Source organism: Aotus nancymaae, unplaced genomic scaffold (genome assembly GCF_030222135.1).
Source record: "Aotus nancymaae isolate 86718 unplaced genomic scaffold, 86718_ANA_hifiasm-v0.15.2.pri h1tg000059l, whole genome shotgun sequence".
In the NCBI taxonomy this organism is placed as follows: Eukaryota; Metazoa; Chordata; class Mammalia; order Primates; family Aotidae; genus Aotus; species Aotus nancymaae.
This window is the reverse complement of record NW_026988473.1, coordinates 24,653,868-24,671,776: the sequence shown is the minus strand read 5'-3', so window position 1 is coordinate 24,671,776 and position 17,909 is coordinate 24,653,868. Positions and strand designations below refer to the sequence as shown.

The 17,909-nt window shown below is 39.7% G+C and overlaps 1 protein-coding gene across 4 annotated transcripts in view; it reads left to right on the top strand.

Moving 5' to 3' along the window:
• Nucleotides 1-17,909, top strand: part of IFTAP (intraflagellar transport associated protein) — a 259,976-nt gene that overhangs the window by 67,481 nt on the left and 174,586 nt on the right. For 3 of the 4 annotated variants that reach the window (XR_010338323.1, XM_064365022.1, XM_012452369.3), the window contains exon 5: nucleotides 16,491-16,574. Coding sequence is in view for 2 of the 4 variants with exons in the window: in XM_064365022.1 (XP_064221092.1) it covers nucleotides 16,491-16,574 (84 nt within the window). In the remaining 2 variants the exon portion in view is untranslated. Of the gene's footprint in view, nucleotides 1-16,490; nucleotides 16,575-17,909 lie in introns of those variants that run through there. The other variant, XR_010338322.1, reaches the window with a different exon arrangement.

Below are 17,909 nucleotides of genomic sequence, written 5' to 3'. Positions count from 1 at the left end.
GAGATCCATTTTTTAAGGGAGGCATACGGGTCACACAAGTCTAGGAAGTTAAAGGGAAATCATAGGCAGAGGATTAGAGCTGCCTGGAGGAGCGCAACTAGGCCCAAAAACTTAGTTCCTCTGGTGCCATGGCTTGGAGGGTCACACCTACAACCATAAGTGGTATATTTAACATGGTGCTGGGACTTGGGAACCAAGAAGAGAAAACAATCATGGGGATGCTCCCACTGTCTTCCCCTCCACCCTGGGTCACAAAGAAAGGAAGGGGACTAAAAGGATGCTTTTATTCTTGCTTCTTCCCTGGAGTGCATTCTGAAGCACTGGAGCACCTTTCACCCGGAGATTTTAAATAAAAGCAGCTCATTTTCTTTTGTGCAAGGACATGTCCTTTTTACTAGATCTTTGCAAGCATTGCAAAATCAACCCATCTCTTTTAGCAATCATATCTGGCAGGACTAAAGAGAATAATTCTCCAAAATTAGAGAAGCAACTTCCAGGGGAACCATCTGAGGATTCCCCTTATTTGAGACCCCTTCAAGTTCCCTTCTCATTACAGGACCTTAGGCAAATAAAAGGAAACTTAGGCCGATTTTCTGATGACCCTGTTAAGTACATAGAAGCTTTCCACAATTTAACTCAGGTCTGCGGTGTTTTTCCTTCTTTCACAGTTTAAAATGACTCTTCTATAATGCTCTTCCAACCTGGGAAAAGTTAATTTTCCAAATCTTAAAATGCTTGGCTTAGAGTTGAACTGGGAGGAAGGGAATCCAGAAGACTGACATGCTGGCAGAAGGGTAATGTCTTACCAGTCGAGCTTTTGGCTTCTCTCTCCCTGTGCAAACATGTAAAAAGGATAATAATTATTTACTCTCTGTAAAGTTTTAATTAATAAAAAAGGATTTATGAGGTTGGTCATAAATCCAATGCCACTTATCCTAAAATGAATGCTACTTTATGGGAACGTTTCCGATAACGTACAGCGACATCTAGTGGAAACAAACCAATATTACAACCCATGGGTGTAACTAACGGGTATCAAACTCGTTGGCCTATAGGACCTCCATTAACAGTGGTAATCTTAATATTCATATTCTAACCCTCTATTTTAAACCTTCTTGTAAAATTTATCTCTTTTTACCTAGAAGCAAACCCCAAATGGTGCTGCAGACAGAGCCACACGTGGACATGCCATTCTTTTGAGAACCCTTAGATCAACCTCAGGAGAAGACCCAACGGCTGTCCCCCAACAAGACGCCCCTTTTTAGCAGGGAGTAGCCAGAAAGAATCATTATCCAACACCCGCTAACAGCAGTTAGGTTTATGTTTCTCGGGGGGGCAAATAATACAGGAATTATGAAGAAATTATTTTTATGCAGCTAGAAAGGGTAAAAATTCTTGGTAAATTTTCCTTTAATAGCAAGCAACCCCCAAAACATTTCTTTTCTAAAAAAATATAACTTGGAAAACCAGACCTGCAAGCATTGATATGCCGATGCTTGTGGCTAAAAGCCAGGTCCACCCAATATGGCATCTCCCACCCTCTTTTTCTTGTCACCACTTGTGCCAGGTGTCATGGCAGCCTCCAGAAAAAAGCACGTGTACAGGCATCATGGCTGCCACTAGATGGAGGCCATATTTGCGTAATAAAAGACTGGGGTGTGAATGGAAATGGAACACCTGCTCAACCCAATCCCCTGAGCCCTATGTAAATCAGTCACTGCCTCTTCAGCCCTCTGTACAAACCCGATTGCATTTCACCACAAATGAGACCCTCTTCAACTCACTTTCTCAACATGAAGAAGCATACTCTTTCTCTTTTCTGTTTCTATTAGACTTTCTGCTCCCAAACCCACTCCTCGTGTATCTGTGTCCTGAATTATTTCTCGACTGTGACCGAGAGCCAGGGTATATGCCTCAGTCAATGGAGCTGTTTCAATATTGCCAACATTGTGCACTAAAAAATGTGGACCTGGGACCAAAGGAGAACTAGAAAGTGAAAAGAAAACAACACACCCAGAGTGCAGTAGGCAGGAAGAACAATTTCATTTCTGAAGCTGTCTGTAAAGCAGAATCCTTTAACCATTCGTTAAAAATGTTAATGCTCATAAGAGTTATCAAACTTTAGAGGTGAACTTAAAGCCTAATTCCCCTGTTTTCTTTGTATTTTATTTATTCTGAGTGCAGTGTAAGCCATGAGAGGGTTTTAAACAGAAGAGATATGTGATTTTGACTTATATTTGAAGGAAAATGGGTGGAAAGAGAGTGGGACTTAGGAGTAGGTGATTGAGAAGAGGTGAACCTAGAGGGGTGTGCAGGGCCAGATTGCACAGGGCTTTTTGGCTTTTTCTCTCTGGGATTTTATATGATCTCATTATTCTCAATATTCTGATTATGGTGATATGTGTTGGCATAAGTCTATTTTCATTCTTTGTGCAAAGTACTCAGTAGCCTCTTAGCCTGGAAATTTAGATCTTTCAGTTTTGGGAAAATTTCTTGAAATGTTTTCTTCTGTTTCCTCTTATTATCTTTCCAGAATGTCCACTTTTTAGATGTTGAACTTCTTATATTGCTACTGTAATATTTTGATTTGCTTGCTCTATTTTCTGAGATTGTCTCAACTTTGTCTCTCATATTTTTATTGCAATGTGTGTAATATTTTCTTTTTTGAATTTCATCTTATTTTAACTTTGCAGGAAAAAGTCAGCTCCTTTTTTAAAAAAGAGACAAACACCAAGAAAACACATCCTTCTCTGCCAGAGTTGCATTAGGACTAGACTATCAGAACGTGAAGATGAAGACGGTGTCTTATCCTTTACAATGTTGAGTATAGTGCATATTAACGGGACACATGAATTTACGATGTTGATTGAATACATGAGCAATAGAGATTGGGTGCATTGAAAGAGGGTCTTGGGTATTCTTAGCATGCTGGAGAAAGCCTCAGCTGTGACCAAGCTGTAGCCAGGTAAGTTCTAAGATCCCTGACACTGAGAAAGAGAGAAAATGCATGAGTGTGTTGGGTCTTCTCTGGATAGGGTCCCATTGTGCGTGCACAAGGCATTCGTATGTTCAGAGCATCATACTCTACACGGCACCTCTTTCTCCCCCCGATATTCCTCCTTTCTGTTTATAGCACCACATTGGTGGCCAGAGCCTGTTATTTTTGCCTCGGCACTACCTTTCGATTTCAATCTCTCCTCTGTATTCTGCCTGCCATGATTCAGGCCTTTATTTTTACTTACCTCCTTTGGAAACTTTCTTAATTTCTAATTAGTCTCTAAATGCCTCTATTCTCTCAAGTCTAGCTTGTTTTATATGAATTGTTGTTTAGCTATCCTGTTTTAAAACTACCACTAGCTGCTCTATTGAATTATTAAAAATGTATCAATTTAGCATTCAAGGACTCATTCTCATGCACCCCAGGATACCATCAAAACTGACTACATGTGGCTCCTGAGTGTTTCCTTCCACCTTATGCTTTTCTCCTTATTGTTCTCTCTTTCTGGATGGCCACCCCTCATTTCTGCCCAGTGAATTTCTGCTCATCCTTTAAGATGCATCTCAGGAGTCACTTCCTTCGTGAACCTTTCAGATTCTCCCGACCAGGTGTAGTTTGTAACACTCTTGGCATTCATCATATTCCATATTGTATTGTAATTGTTTGTGTACATGTTTTCACTCAACCTCAAGGGCAAAGACCAAATCTCATTCATTCTCGCACCTTAGTAAGCTCTAGGTCTTGCACATTCTGGTTTTCAGCACTGACTTCATTTACTTAGAAAACCCAGGTTGAGTGCCACAGAAATGGATCACATTAAAATTTATATTCTTTCAGCTAATATTTATCTGGTGTTTGGTTTCTTTGTTTTATTAATCCTTTGAATTTATGGTAAAGAAACTAATGAAAAATGTCTGCACAGGCTGCACCAGAATGTTGATTTATAGAGATAACAATCAGAAAAAGTTATTTTATCTAGTAAAAAAGTGAGGAAAAAGACCCAACAATATAATTCTAATGTAAGTAAATTTTGCATGAAGGAATACAGGAAGACGTTTTAGTGTCAAAATAATGTCAAGTCGTAATGAAGATTATGGTACGTGATATATAATTATAGTACCTTTATGTCTGCAAAAATGTATAGTCTTTCTAAAGAGTTTGTTGGTTCCAGTTCAGATGATAGTAGATTGTTACCTCCATCATGTGTGATTAGAACACTGACATCCCTGTTAAGACTGAAAAAGTAAATCCAATAACTCTCCAAATTGTGTTAATATTGGCTATATTCTCAAAAAAGAAATTCACATCAATTTTCATTTAGATTGAACAGTATTTTCAAAGGACAGCTTATGAGCAAGTGGTGGTAATGACGCCTGAAGTAATTAGGGTGTTTAAAAACCAGGCAGAAATAAGTCACTAATTATTCTCATTTTCTTCTCTCCTTCAGGCCACTCCCTGCCCAAGGATGGGAAAGCCTAGAAACTATTTGAATCGTATACAGATTGAGGCATTAAAAAAAAAAATCACATTATCAGATGTCTTTGCAAAAATGGTTTCTTAAGTCCTTTGGGTTTAAGAGGGTTGATGTCTTGGGCTTGAAGAGGATATAGTCTTGGAAAATGAAGGTCAACTGGTTTCTGATGAGGCTTCAGTTCCTGAAAACCATTTTATGCCTTTCTTTATATTTTGGTTATAGCATCATCCTGTTTTTGATGCATTGACTCTAATGATTTCTAATGACTCAGTATTTTTGTACATATATAAAATTATATATACTTGCTGCATATATACTGTGTTTGTGCATATATATTTTTTGTAGTGAAGCCTGCTGTTTTCTTTCTTTGTTTTTTTTTTCTTTGTTTTCTTTCTTTTGTTTTTTACTTTTTTTTTTTTTTTTGAGAAGAGTCTCGCTCTTTCACCCAGGCTAGAGTGCAGTGGCATGATCTCGGCTCACTGCAACCTCCGCCTCCTGGTTCAAGTGATTCTTCCCAGTAGCTGGAATTACAGGCGCTTACCACCACACCTGGCTACTTTTTGTAGTTTTAGTAGAGATGGGGTTTCACCATGTTAGCCAGGCTGGTCTTGAACTCTTGACCACAGATGATCCGCCTGCTTCGGCCTCCTAAATACAGTGCTGGGATTACAGGCATGAGCCACCATGCTCGGCCGTGAAACCAGCTATTTCCAAATGTCAATAAGTTCTACAGATTAGCCTGAGTTGCCTTTTTGTTTTTCTGAAGTTGAGTTTGCTGATCTTTCTCAGGAGAAAAACATACAGAATTTGTCTTAACTCCACTCTTTATTCCTTTTTATTGTTCTGGCCTCTGGGCTTTGCCTATAGCACCTGATTCTGCTTTCCCCATTTACTGATCCACTAAGAGTAAGTGTAACATATAGAGATCTGTGTTAGTTGTTGTTTTGTGTTCAAACAGCCAAACATCTGGCTGCTCATGTGCAGGTGCACAGAACTCAGGAGAAGGGGTTTTAATTTAAGATAAATAAGAATAAGGATATGTTCTAGTTGCAGATGAGGGTTTGGGTGCTGGACTTAATATGCTTCTATGTTTAAAAACAAGTAAGGACATATGAGTCCCTTATATGTCAGGGACGATGTATAGTGCTGGTCATAATATTGGTTTCCTGAAAATGTCTTCACTGATATAATGGCTTCTGGTTTGTCATCCTGAACAAGTCTAATATATTATTTATTGTCTTTAACTTGAAAGATTCACAAAGAGTTTCACACAGATGGTACCCAAAGTGCTTACTTCTCATTGTGCTGAAATTAAGCTTGAATATGCTATATATCAAATAAATAATCCGTTCAATGCCATTACAAGAGTTTAGAATGAGAGATGAAATAAGTTTTGCAAAAAGTGTGCCTACATGTTCATTTTCTCCAAATAGCATAGTCATTACATTTAAAAACAATCATTGATCACAATAGAAAGTATTAAGAAAATACTAAGTATCAATTGAGGTTTACCACATGTTCAGCAACAACTTAGGTGAAATAAGGGAACAGGAAAAAGGAATACTTTATAACATCACAGAGAGGCAGATTTTGGCACAGGGAAGAGAAGTCAATGCAAATCTCAGGGAACCCAGTGGTGATCTAAGAAAACACCAGTTTGATCCATTGCCTCAATTAAGTATTTACCTTTAATAGCTAAGAAGAGAAGTAAATAGCCCTTCTTTATATTTTCTAGAAGTTGAGCTCAATGTTCTTTTGGAGAGAGCAAGCTCATCTCCATTATGTAGCACCAACGACACTACCTGTGTATGTCTGTATTTCCTTGGCCTGTCTTGCTCACCTGTTAGACACCTTGCTGCACAACAGATGGCACATGCTTATCTCGTGGTGGCGAAGAGTTGACATCAAAGGCCAAGAAAACCTCGAAACCCATCCCTTTCAGCCCACAAGAGCAGCTTGTCTCTACCCCAGGCGATGAAAGCTGGAGATAACAGGGGCATTCCCACCGCTGCACTCTCTCTTGTGGCCAGCTGACAGTTAACACAGGTGGGCGTGAGGTGCTGCCCACCTTTTGAAGGTTGTCTGTTGAAGGGGAACACCACCTCTCTGAGCTCAGTCCTCTGCTTTGGACCATGGAGCTGCTTCTGAGAAGTAACCAGGTAGTGAATACCTGCCTGCTTTTCAGAAAATCTGAGGTGGCTGTCAGAAGCCCCACTATCATTCAAAGGCTGTCAGGCAAGGTGGCCGTTTCAGGGGCCACTTTGGTTCTTTCTTTTTTTTTTTTTCAGCAGTTGAAGTGGATTGCCACACAGCTTGCTCAACTGCCTCTTCCCATAAGCTAGATGGTAGGAAGGCTGGTTCTGTGTAACTTAGGGTGTGGACAGCTAAAGTGCATAAAAAGAGAAGCCAGTGTTAAATGAGTCTGCCATTCCCCAAGCAAACATCATTTCACTAAAATTACACTGTGCTATTTTATCTTGACCCACAACCACATGGAACTTGTAATACATTATCTTATGAGACAGTTAGCTCATTAATAAAACTCCAGGCAGGAGATATAAACAATGAAAACTCCCACACATTACCAGGATAATGCACTACAACATTTTTCCTTCTTTTTATCAAAATTCTCCATGTAATTAAATCCCAAGTAAATCAGAAAAAAGTCTTCAGCTTTATTTATTGCACTTCTTTTGGGAAGTGAATTAGTTATTTTTCATACTGCTAAGTAGCAAATAAGCACTTAGTGATAAGCAAATAAGCTTATGATAGTGAGCTCATTAGCACATAAACAAATGATAGTGAATCTTTTGACAGCCACCTCTGGTTTTCTGAAAAGCAGGCAGATAGGTATTTACCATATGGTTACTTCTCTTCTGGGACAGTGCTGAAAGTTTTCCTTATGCACAATAAATATTTATTGAATGCTTATGCTCTGCCACTGGCATGGGGAGTTATCTGTGAATGAGACTGAACACATTTTAGTAATCAATGCTATAATGAACATCAATCCGATTGAAGTGAGAGTGAGTATTTGGGTGCTAAGAGAAAGCCTCACTAAGGAAGTTAGCAGTAAGCTGAGTCTAAGATGACAAGATAGAACTGGGCCTGCCATGACCTGGGGAAAGAGTGCTCCTGGTTTAGTCAATAGCTGGAGAAATGCCAGATATAGGTGATGGGGAGGAAGGCAGCAAATCACACTGCCATGTGTGTACCTATGCAACAATCTTGCATGTTCTTCACATGTACCCCAAAACCTAAAATGCAATAAAAAAAATAAAATAACTGGATTAAAGACCAAGTTTGGTGTTCAGAGGAACATGAGGAAGGCCTGCATGGCTGAAGTGCAATGAGGAAAGGGAAAGGTTGCTGGAGATGAGGTCAGACAGGTGGGAGCTTTGGAGACTGTGACATTGCTGGCTATGATAGTGTGTTGAATTCTAATCTCAGTGCCATGAAGAGCCATTATGTTGCTTTTTAAGCATTTACTGTGCTTTATACTTTAAGGGATCAACTCCTCTTGGTGGGGTTGAGATGAAGTCAAGAGAATAAGCAGGGAGACCAGCTCACAGGTAGCACTGCAGCAATCCAGGTGTGGGGTGATGGTGGCTTGGCTTGGATGTTATTGGTGGAGGTGCAGAGGAATGGATGGATTGGGTTCTGGAGATAGAGTTGATCAAGATATAGTATGGGATTATATGGAGAGTGAGTAGATGAGAGGAGTTGAGGCTGAATCCTAGGTTTTTACTTCATCGGCTTCTCTTCCACCTCCAAGGGTTAAAACCAGTGACAAAGAAAAAGGTGTTGATTAGGGGTTGAAATTTGTACAGAACTTTAAAAAATAACACTGTATGATATTTTATGAGGTTTCATTATCTACTACGTCTCATGTTCTCTGAATTGGGTATCATACCTCTCTGACTTGGATAGCCAGGTGCTGTCTTCCCTCTTTTCAAGTTAAAACCTATGCATTATTTAATAATACAATCACTTTGCAATATCCCAGCCTCATTCTTATTTATCTCAGCATCTAAGAGATTTTAGGCCAGTCATATAAATATCATCAGTGCCTACAGCACCTAATGTCGACATAGAAATTGCCTAATAAATGCCTGAAATAAAATTGAATAGGGATTTACGGCAACAGCACTCAGTGTGGTCTGCAGTCCTGGGTGGTTCTGTGAACTGTTTGTTATGAACCATTTGTTGCTGCTCAATGGGAAGATACATTTAGAAATGAAGAGACAACATTTAGAAACTTTTATAACAATGTGAAATTGCTGTGACATCCAAGCAGCATTTATTTGTATTATATTTAATAAAATAACACTCTGAGATGGATTGGACATTTAAAATAAGACAACACAAAACTGACCTTTTAGCCCAGGTAGTTTGAGAAGCACTGGTTGAGGGAATACACAATGTCATTGCCTTTCCAATTGAGAAAGATCTATGTGATGGCATCCCGTGACAGGTCAACGGCATTTAGGGGGAACAGAGCTAGTTCCTGCTTTCTTTCTTTGACTTTTCCAGTCACAAGTGAGTCCTGGAAAGTCCAGGACTCTCCTGATGTGTGTAACCTCTGTGAGTTTCTGAAAAGTGGAAAAAGTGAAGGAATTCCAGGAGTCCACATTATGGGAAAGAATACAACTGAACTTGAATAGGCAATAAAAAACTTAAGTGTGGAGGGGGCCAATCTTATCCCTGTTTCCTTCTAAGGAATGTTCTGTAAGCTGCTCCCAACAGGCAATTTGAAATTACTTTGCCATTTCAGAAAGCCATAAAATTTGGAGTTGGAAGGCACTTTTGAGACTATTTACTTCAATTCCCTCATCTTACAGATGAAGGGACTGATGTCCTAATGATAACTTTTGAGAAGAACAATTTCCTTTGGGTCCAGAATCCCAGGATAGAGGGCACTTGCTGATCTTTTTCACCATAAACTGAGCTAAGGTTGTGAGTTTGTTTTTCACCCTGCTCATTTTTCAGGGTTGTGATTTTGATCAACTTCACAAATCTACATCCCTGTGGAGCTCATGAACCCGTTTTAGTATCTTGTTTTGACATAAACTGAAGTCCTGTTCAGTTGTAAATTTGGGCTGGAAAAATACAATCTCATGCTACAGCAGCCTTCCTTGGTTTGTACATCTGTCATTGGAAATATTTGCCAAAAAAACTTTATGCAGTGTTTTTCATGAGGAAACTAAGCAACAAGTGTGATTGGTCTATACCCCCCTCTTCCGGTAGGATTTTATGAGCATTTAATTGCTTTATTGAGGGTTTTCAGTTAGTGAATGAGAAGACGAGTTCTGGGCTCAGAAAAAGTAAGGTTTGAGTTCAGCATATATTAGTTGGGTGATTTTATAGATAGATAATGTATCTGCTATGGGCTTTACTCATCTTCAAAGTGGAGGTCGTATTACTTTACCGTGTTGTGATAGTTAAAAGGAATGATATGTGCATACACCTAGCATGATGCCTGCCATAAAATAAGTACTACTAATTAGTAGGTTGTTGTAAGCAGATGTATCTGTCAAGGGGAAGTGAATAATGAAAGCAGGGGACCAAGTGACCAGGTCAGCTGCCCAGTCAAGTCCAATGTGAGGAGCACCTGTTGCTGAAATGTGGCAAGAGGCAACAGACTTTACTAGGTACCGAATGGGGTAAAGGGAGCTTCCAGGTGGGAACTGCTAGTCTCTCAATGCCTTTATTTGCTAGATGGGCTTTTTCCCAGGGAGGGAAGTCGAAGTGGTGATGATACAACCTATCCGGGCAATCTGAGCGTGAAGCCCAAGTTCTATAGCTGTGAGTCTCCATCCCAGGGGTTCATTTGTAAAAAGAGGAAGGTGGAAGTCCCCATGAAAATTGGCCACAGCAGAAGACACTGTGCAAAGTGGGAATGTTAAAGGCAAGCAAATGGGGAGAAAGATGTGGGTTAGAAATCAAAACAGAGGCCAGGTGGTTTACCAGGAAGTCAGGTCTGAGGGAGAGCCGATGTTGATAGCCAGGATTGAGATCTAGTGTGAGACTCTCAGTTTCATACAGAAGGCGATGTTCTAGCAAATGGAGCTGAGTTGATTGAGCACATCAAGCATCAGCGAGATGCGTGGTTTTGAGAAAATTGTTCATCCCCTCCGTGTCTCATTTCTCTAAGATGTAAATTGGGTTAATCCCTACCTTTCAGGACTATAATAAGGACAAGAGAAAATGCATATTAAATGTCTGTCACAGTGTCAGGTATGTCCCAAATGGTAAAAACATTAGCAGCTATTCTTATTTATCAGTTTCAGTGCCTCTTCTGGTTCCTAAGGGATATAAAGTCCCTTGAGGTTGAAGAGTCTGGAAAGATGTATGTATGACAGTCCTTTCAAACTTCAGCAAATAGAATGGTTTACTCAGACTAGCATTTCCAAAGGTGAATTTAGAATATTAAGGCCTGAGATACTCAAGAATAAAAAGCTTCTATGGTCAAATATTTGAAATCTCTCCTTTTGGAATTTCAAATTGTACTTTAGAACAGTAAAGGCTCTGAGAAGTCCTGTACTAAAGATCTTTTTTGCTTAACCTGGTATGCAGCATTTCCCAAACTCGCTGTCTCCTTTCTTTTTTCTTCATTCCTCCTTTCTTTTTTTCTCCCTTCCTCCCGGTCTCCTAGAACACTCTTAAGATTTACTGGCCTTGACTAAGGAACACAAAGGTCTACTTTGAATGTCTGAATAATCCATCCGCGAGATTTAGCTAACGAAATCCCCACAGTTCTCTAACTAAGTAAAAAGTAATGCCTGGAGCATGTTCAGTCTTACTCTTTGTCAATACTTCTGAAAAACAGCTTTCTCTGTGAATTAGCTCGAAACTGATTGGATTTTCTAGAATATCACTTCTCAAACCTTAATGTGCATGCAAGTCTTCCAGCGAACTTGTTAAAATACAGATTCTGATCCTGCAGGTCTAGATATTCTAACAAGCTTCTAGATCTTGAGATACTCTAACAAACTTCCTGGTGCCTTACCCTGGATCTACTGAGTCAAAATATGCACCTTAATGTGACTCCCAGTCCCCAGGTGATTTGTATGCACATAAAAGCTTGAGAAGCACTGATCAGATCAGGGTTCCTCAATCTCAGCTCTATTGACACATGGGCCTGAAAATTCTTTGTAGCAAGGGCTGTCCTATGCATTGGAGGATGTTTAGCAGCTTCTCTTGCTTCTGCTCCAGATGTCAGTAGCATCCTTCTTCCAGTTGTGGCGACCAAAAATTTCTCCAGGAATTAACAAATGTGTCTTGTGGAGCAAAACTGACCCCAGTTGAGAACCACCAGTTTAGATTCATTGAACTGTCTCCTCTTTCTGTTCCTGAGCCACTCAGAGAGATTTTAAATGAGATAATCAAGTGACTGTTGCCCATCCATGGTTCTCAGAGCTGCTGCATGTCACCAACATCTGGGGAGATCTGACTCACTAAATTTGAGGAAAAGCTTAGATTTGTGTTAAAAAAAAAAGTAAGAGTAACACTTAATATGTATCAGGTACTGTGCTAGAACCTTTATATACATTAACTCATTTAATTATCGTAAAACTCCCTAAGTAGGTACCAGTATTGTTTCCATTTTACAGGTTAGGAAAGAAATTCAGCCACAGAGTAACTTTTTTTTTTTTTTTGAGATGGAGTCTTGCTCTATCTCCAGGCTGGAGTGCAGTGGGATGATCTCGGCTCAAACCTCTGTCTCCCGGGTTTGAGCCATTCTCCTGCCTCAGCCTCCTGGGTAGCTGGGACTATAGACATGAGGCACCACACCAGGCTAATTTTTGTATTTTTAGTAGAGATGGGGTTTCACCATGTTGATTGGGATGGTCTCGATCTCTTGACCTTGTGATCCACCCACCTCGGCCTCCCAAAGTGCTGGGATTATAGGTGTGAGCCACCATGCCCAGCCCAGAGTAACTTCTTAAACTTACAGAGTCAGTACGAGAACCTGGCATAGGAGGGGAGGTGCTTTTTTTTTTTTTTTTTTTTTTTGACTACAATTAGCTTTCTCAAAAGATGATCGTAGCAAAAAAAAAAAAAATGTTGAAGGTTGTCTGTCTGGAGTCAGCACTTAGGAACAGTGTCACAGTCTTGGTGGCCCTGATGGTGGCTGGTATGAGGACTATACAGCCTGACTCTCTCACCTTTAGATCGTTATCTATTTCAGCCCTTGGTAAGATTGGGCTACTGCCATTTTCAGAGTAGTGTCCTTATGTCAAGATTATTGCATTGTTTATTTCATCTGGGCGTAGTCATAAAGTTTGCCATTCAGGGTGTTTTGACCCATTTCCCCCAGAAATTTGATAGAATTAATTGACTTTTCTTGATCCATTATTATCCTTCATTCCCCAAAATGCTTGGCTTACATCAGATAAAAGCTTATATCCTGAGTTTCCAAATTAAATCAGGGAAACGGAAACAATATACACTTCCTAGAGACACTCTATGAATGAAGAAATAGTCACTTAAAAAAATTTAGGGTTTACGTGATCAGCATTAGTGTTACTGACATCTTTAGTCTATTACGAATGATTATCATTTATTTTCACCTCACTTGATATAGAATGATAGCGTTAAAGCTATAATTAATTACACTGGTGAGAGCTGAATTGTGAGCCACATGAAAACAAGATAAAACTTTTAAAAGGCATTAATGCAAGGTTCTTCACTTAGGTCCAAACATCTAGGCACACAGGTTGCTAAGAATATTTCCTGGAATTACTTCTAGGATTAAAGCTGTTAAAAATAATAAGGGCTAGAATGAATGAATATTTACTCTCTTTTAGACATTGTTATAAGTTCTTTAAATATATATTAACACATTTAGCCTCTTTAACAACCCTTTAGGGTAGGTTTTGTTATTTCTAGCATCTTACAAATGAGAAAATTAAGGAACAGAAAGGTTGTATACCTTGCTCAAAGTCACACAGCTGGCAAGTGGCTGAGCTGGTGGTATTCCAACCCAGGTACTCTGGTTGTAGAAACGGGTCTGTGTATCACTCTTACTGGCTTTTGATTGGGATTATATCAATTCACTGTGGTGACGCTGAGTGGCCCTGTGTTAACTGGACATTTCCTATGTCCTACATTAATTTTAAAAATGAGGAACAAAGGAGTGTTTGTTTTAATTTCATTTGTTTTATTGGCAAAATCTTCCAAAACATAGATTCCTTGGAAGTGTGGGAAAGCGTATGATAAATGGGACCCTTAACCATGAAGATAGTGGGGCCAACATGGGGGATAACTATTCATGTTACCATCATGTTACTCCCCTGAAATGTTTCCGTGTCAGAGAAGAATTCCCTGGTTATTCAGGAGGAAGTTTAAGGGGTCATAGAAATGCTGGAGTAGAGATTTGGGACCAGGGAAACCTATTAAGGATTCCCATTTGTAATGGAGGCTGTCATGTCTATTGTCTAAATAAGGCACTTCTTTGGCTCTCAGCAGAGGTTACCAGTCCTCCTAATGGTGATATGTATTGCAAGTGAATACTTTTTTCAAGAAAACAGAGATGAACAAACAAGACTAGCAGTCCTTTCTCTCCACTGGTCTCCCATTCTAGGAACTGCTAATGATCTTGTCCCTACCTGGACTATTAAAATACATAGCTCTGACTTTTACTGAAAGAAAGAACATGTTTCCATCATTCTTTTTGCCCTCTTCTGAGTATTCTGAAGGAGCACCAGTCAAGGGTTCCAGGAGCTCTGAATGTAGCTGATGGCAGCCCCATAACAAATTCACTACCTGAGTGTCCCATAGTTCCCCATAGCCTGGGAGCTATTTCAGTGGAAAGTGTGATCTTCACTGAAGAAGTATTGTAAAACTCTGCTGAGTTGAGATATTTTGGAAAATCCATTCTTTTAGAATTCTCATTTAAAACCTAAAAAAAAGATATGAAAATCAATTAACTTCACACATGAAAAAATTCCTCATTTGTTTAATCTTCCTTTATATAATTTCTTGATTATGTTTGGAAGTAAATTGCCTTGATTATACCTTGGATGGAAAGAATGTCTTTTAATTAATTTGAAACATGCTGTGCAGATGCTGATTTGTACCATAGAATGATAAATTGGGTTGAAAGCAATAAGTCTCTCTGATAGGAATGAGCTGCAGTTGGATTTTTATTTTATTTTTGGCTGAGTGGTGTACTCAGACTGCTTTCTTAAAGGGACAAACCAAAGGATTCGTGCCTTAATTGAAGGTCAGGCTGGGTTTTATAGGCTTTTAGTTGCCTGATAATTTGTGAAATTATTTTGTCAACCTCATCTGTGTTTTTCTTTGTTGTTTTTGTTTGTTTGTTTGTTTTTAATAGATGTGGTCTGACTAGGCTGGAGTGTAGTGATGTGATCATAGCTCAGTGCAGCCTCAAAATCCTGGATTCAAGTTATCCTTTCACATCAGCCTCTTGAGTATCTGGGACTAAAAATGCATATCACCATGCCTGGCTAAATTTTGTTTACTTTTTGTAGAGATGGGGGTCTTACTATGTTGTCCAGGCTGGTCTTAAACTCCTGGCCTCAAACAATCCTCCAACAGTGCTGTGGTTACAGGCATGAGCCACTGCTCTCAGCACTCTTCCTTTTTTAAATTTTTTTGAGACGGAGTTTCACTCTTGTTGCCCAGGCTGGAGTGCAATGGTGTGATCTCGGCTCACTGCAACCTCCACCTCCCAGGTTCAAGCGATTCTCCTCCCTCAGCCTCCCGAGTAGCTGGGATTACAGGCATGTGACACCATACCCAGCTAATTTTGTATTTTTAGTAGAGATGGGATTTCTCAATGTTGGTCAGGTTGGTCTCGAACTCCTGACCTCAGGTGATCCACCCGCCTTGGCCTGTGCTGGGATCACAGATGTGAGCCACTGTGCCCGGCCTCTTCTTCTTACTTCTTCTTTTTTTATTTATTTTTTTAAAGACAAATTACCCAAGTCATAAACTGAGACACTGGTATATACAAAGCTAAAAACTCTGATATATGTTTGAATTACAGCACTGGATAGAACAATTCAAGAACAATATCTAGTGGCTACAAGGATATTATGTTATCTAATTTTTTAACTCACCTTCCAGCTGAGGGGATTTTGCAGCAAGATTAAGGAACCTGACCAAGGTCACACTGTTAGTGGTTTTGCCTGGTTTCAAAGTCAGATCTATTTGGTTCTAAACCTATGCTGTTAACTGTTCAGCTATGCTGCCTCCTCTGTGTGGCTCTTAGGAGTCTGGGGACTTCTTGTGTGATTAGTGGCAAGAGCCAAGTTGGTAAAGATGCTTAGTCTAGCATTAGGTTGGTGCAAAAGTAATTATGGTTTTTGCTATTAAAAGTAATGCCAAAACCCACAGTAACTTTTGCACCAACCTAATAAGTGGCCTACTTGTGAGTTTTAATGTCAGGATTCAGGTACCAGTGAGCTTCCTGTGTCTTTTGTTCTTTAGTTATCTTACTTATTTAAATTTAGGGTTGATAAAAGATTTAATGCAATAAAAGACATTATCAGTCTTTGTTATGAGACCATTATTTATTGCCAAGTGTAGGGTAAATGCATCTGATAGCAATAATGCAAGCATGCCCTTAAAACGGCCAGGTATGGCAGACACTCCTGAACGTGTGTTCCGAGAGAGGGAATCTGGGAGTGGCCAACCTGAAGTTTTCATTCCTTGTCTGTGAGGACATCTGAGCCCTGGCCGATCCCATGGAACATGGGCCATATAGGGATGAGGCCTTGAGTTTTGGGATAAATGAACGCACCCAGGTAGAGGTCATTAAGGGAAGGGTGTTAAGTGAAAATGCTATATAAACTACATGCTGTTTGCAAGCCATTGCAGTTTTCCTGCCTAGCTTGCTGTCACTGGGCTGTATGCAGGGTGGTGGTTCTGGCCAGCCAGCAGCCACTGGCCCATGCAGTCATCCTGTCCAGTCCAGTCCAGCCGCCACCAGATTCTCTCCCTTGTACGTAAGCCCCTGATAAAACCCTATGTCTCATTCACTGGCTCTAGGTCACTTCTTCGGCCTCTTGAAACTAGTGCCATCCCTAATGGAGTCGATAAGTGTTTGCCATGACACCAAGGAATTCTTCAAGTGTAAGTAAATGTATGGAAACTGTTTATTTCTAGGGTTTAAAGTATGTTCTGTGATTGAAACAATAGGCCTGGTGTGGTGGCTCCTTCCTGTAATCCCAGCACTTTGGGAGGCTGAGGCGGTCGGATTCTGAGGTCAAGAAATTGAGACCATCCTGGCCAACATGGTGAAACCCCATCTCTACTAAAAATACAAAAATTAGCCAGGCGTGGTGGTGCGTGCCCATAGTCCCAGCTACTTGGGAGGCTGAGGCAGGAGAATCACTTGAACCTGGGAGGCGGAGGTTGCAGTGAGCTGAGATTGCACCACTGCACTCCAGCCTGGTGACAAACAAAACAAAACAAAACAAAATGAAAACCCAGAACAAAATAATGAACATTTTCAATGAGCAAGTCTCTGAATATATTTTGCTGACAGAAATATAATAGATCATGTGGGTAGGTAGGGTGGTAGATTTATACTAATGTCAAAGAGACTCCTTTCTTTACATTTTGTATCCTGACTTCTTGAAACTCACTGGAAAAATTCCTGAACTTTTGATTTTCTCCTTTCTTAACAGAAGAGTCATCATTTCAAAAGAAATCTCTCTTCATCAGATGAAGCTTTGTAAAAGTCAGGAGGGTCTGCAGGAGCGTGCTTAAGCCAGATGCTTACTGTACTTTGAGACATATTGAGAAAATGTTAAACAGCTTCCAAAAACTTGTAATTGGTTAATATGAGTTATACAATTGTCATTTCTCAGATGGAGAAATTAACAATTAAATAATTGTTAATTTTAGAGGTTATCCAGAATTATTATAGAATTATTCTTTCTGATATTTAATTTCTATTTGGTTTTATTTTAACCCAAGACAACGAAACATCCAGATAAATTTAATGATTTTAATTCTATAGCATACTGTTAAAATATCTTAAAATCACATATGTAATAAGCATGCAACAGGGAAAATCTGGAACACACGCAAAGCACAAAGAAATAAAAACCTCCTGCCAATCCAGGAAACTTCTCTAACAAACAGAGGAGAAAAAAGTGTTATTATTGAATAAGCATTGAACCAGAATGTGATACACATCCCAGGCAATCCATTAAGTGATTTTTGCAAAGACAGAGAGAAATCTCACTTTTTTACGTAGCCAAGCAGGTGTAACCCATTACACACATGTTCTCAAGATAAACAAAAACTGATCCTCAAGAGGACTTGCCAGCACCATTTGTTACAGGCAGTGCATTCTAAAATCATCTGGAAATTTAGAGTGACCATCCGCGTTTGATAGATAATAGCCTTTATCCAAGGGAAAAATGAAATTCCCACCTCTTTGTGATAGGAGGTAGACTT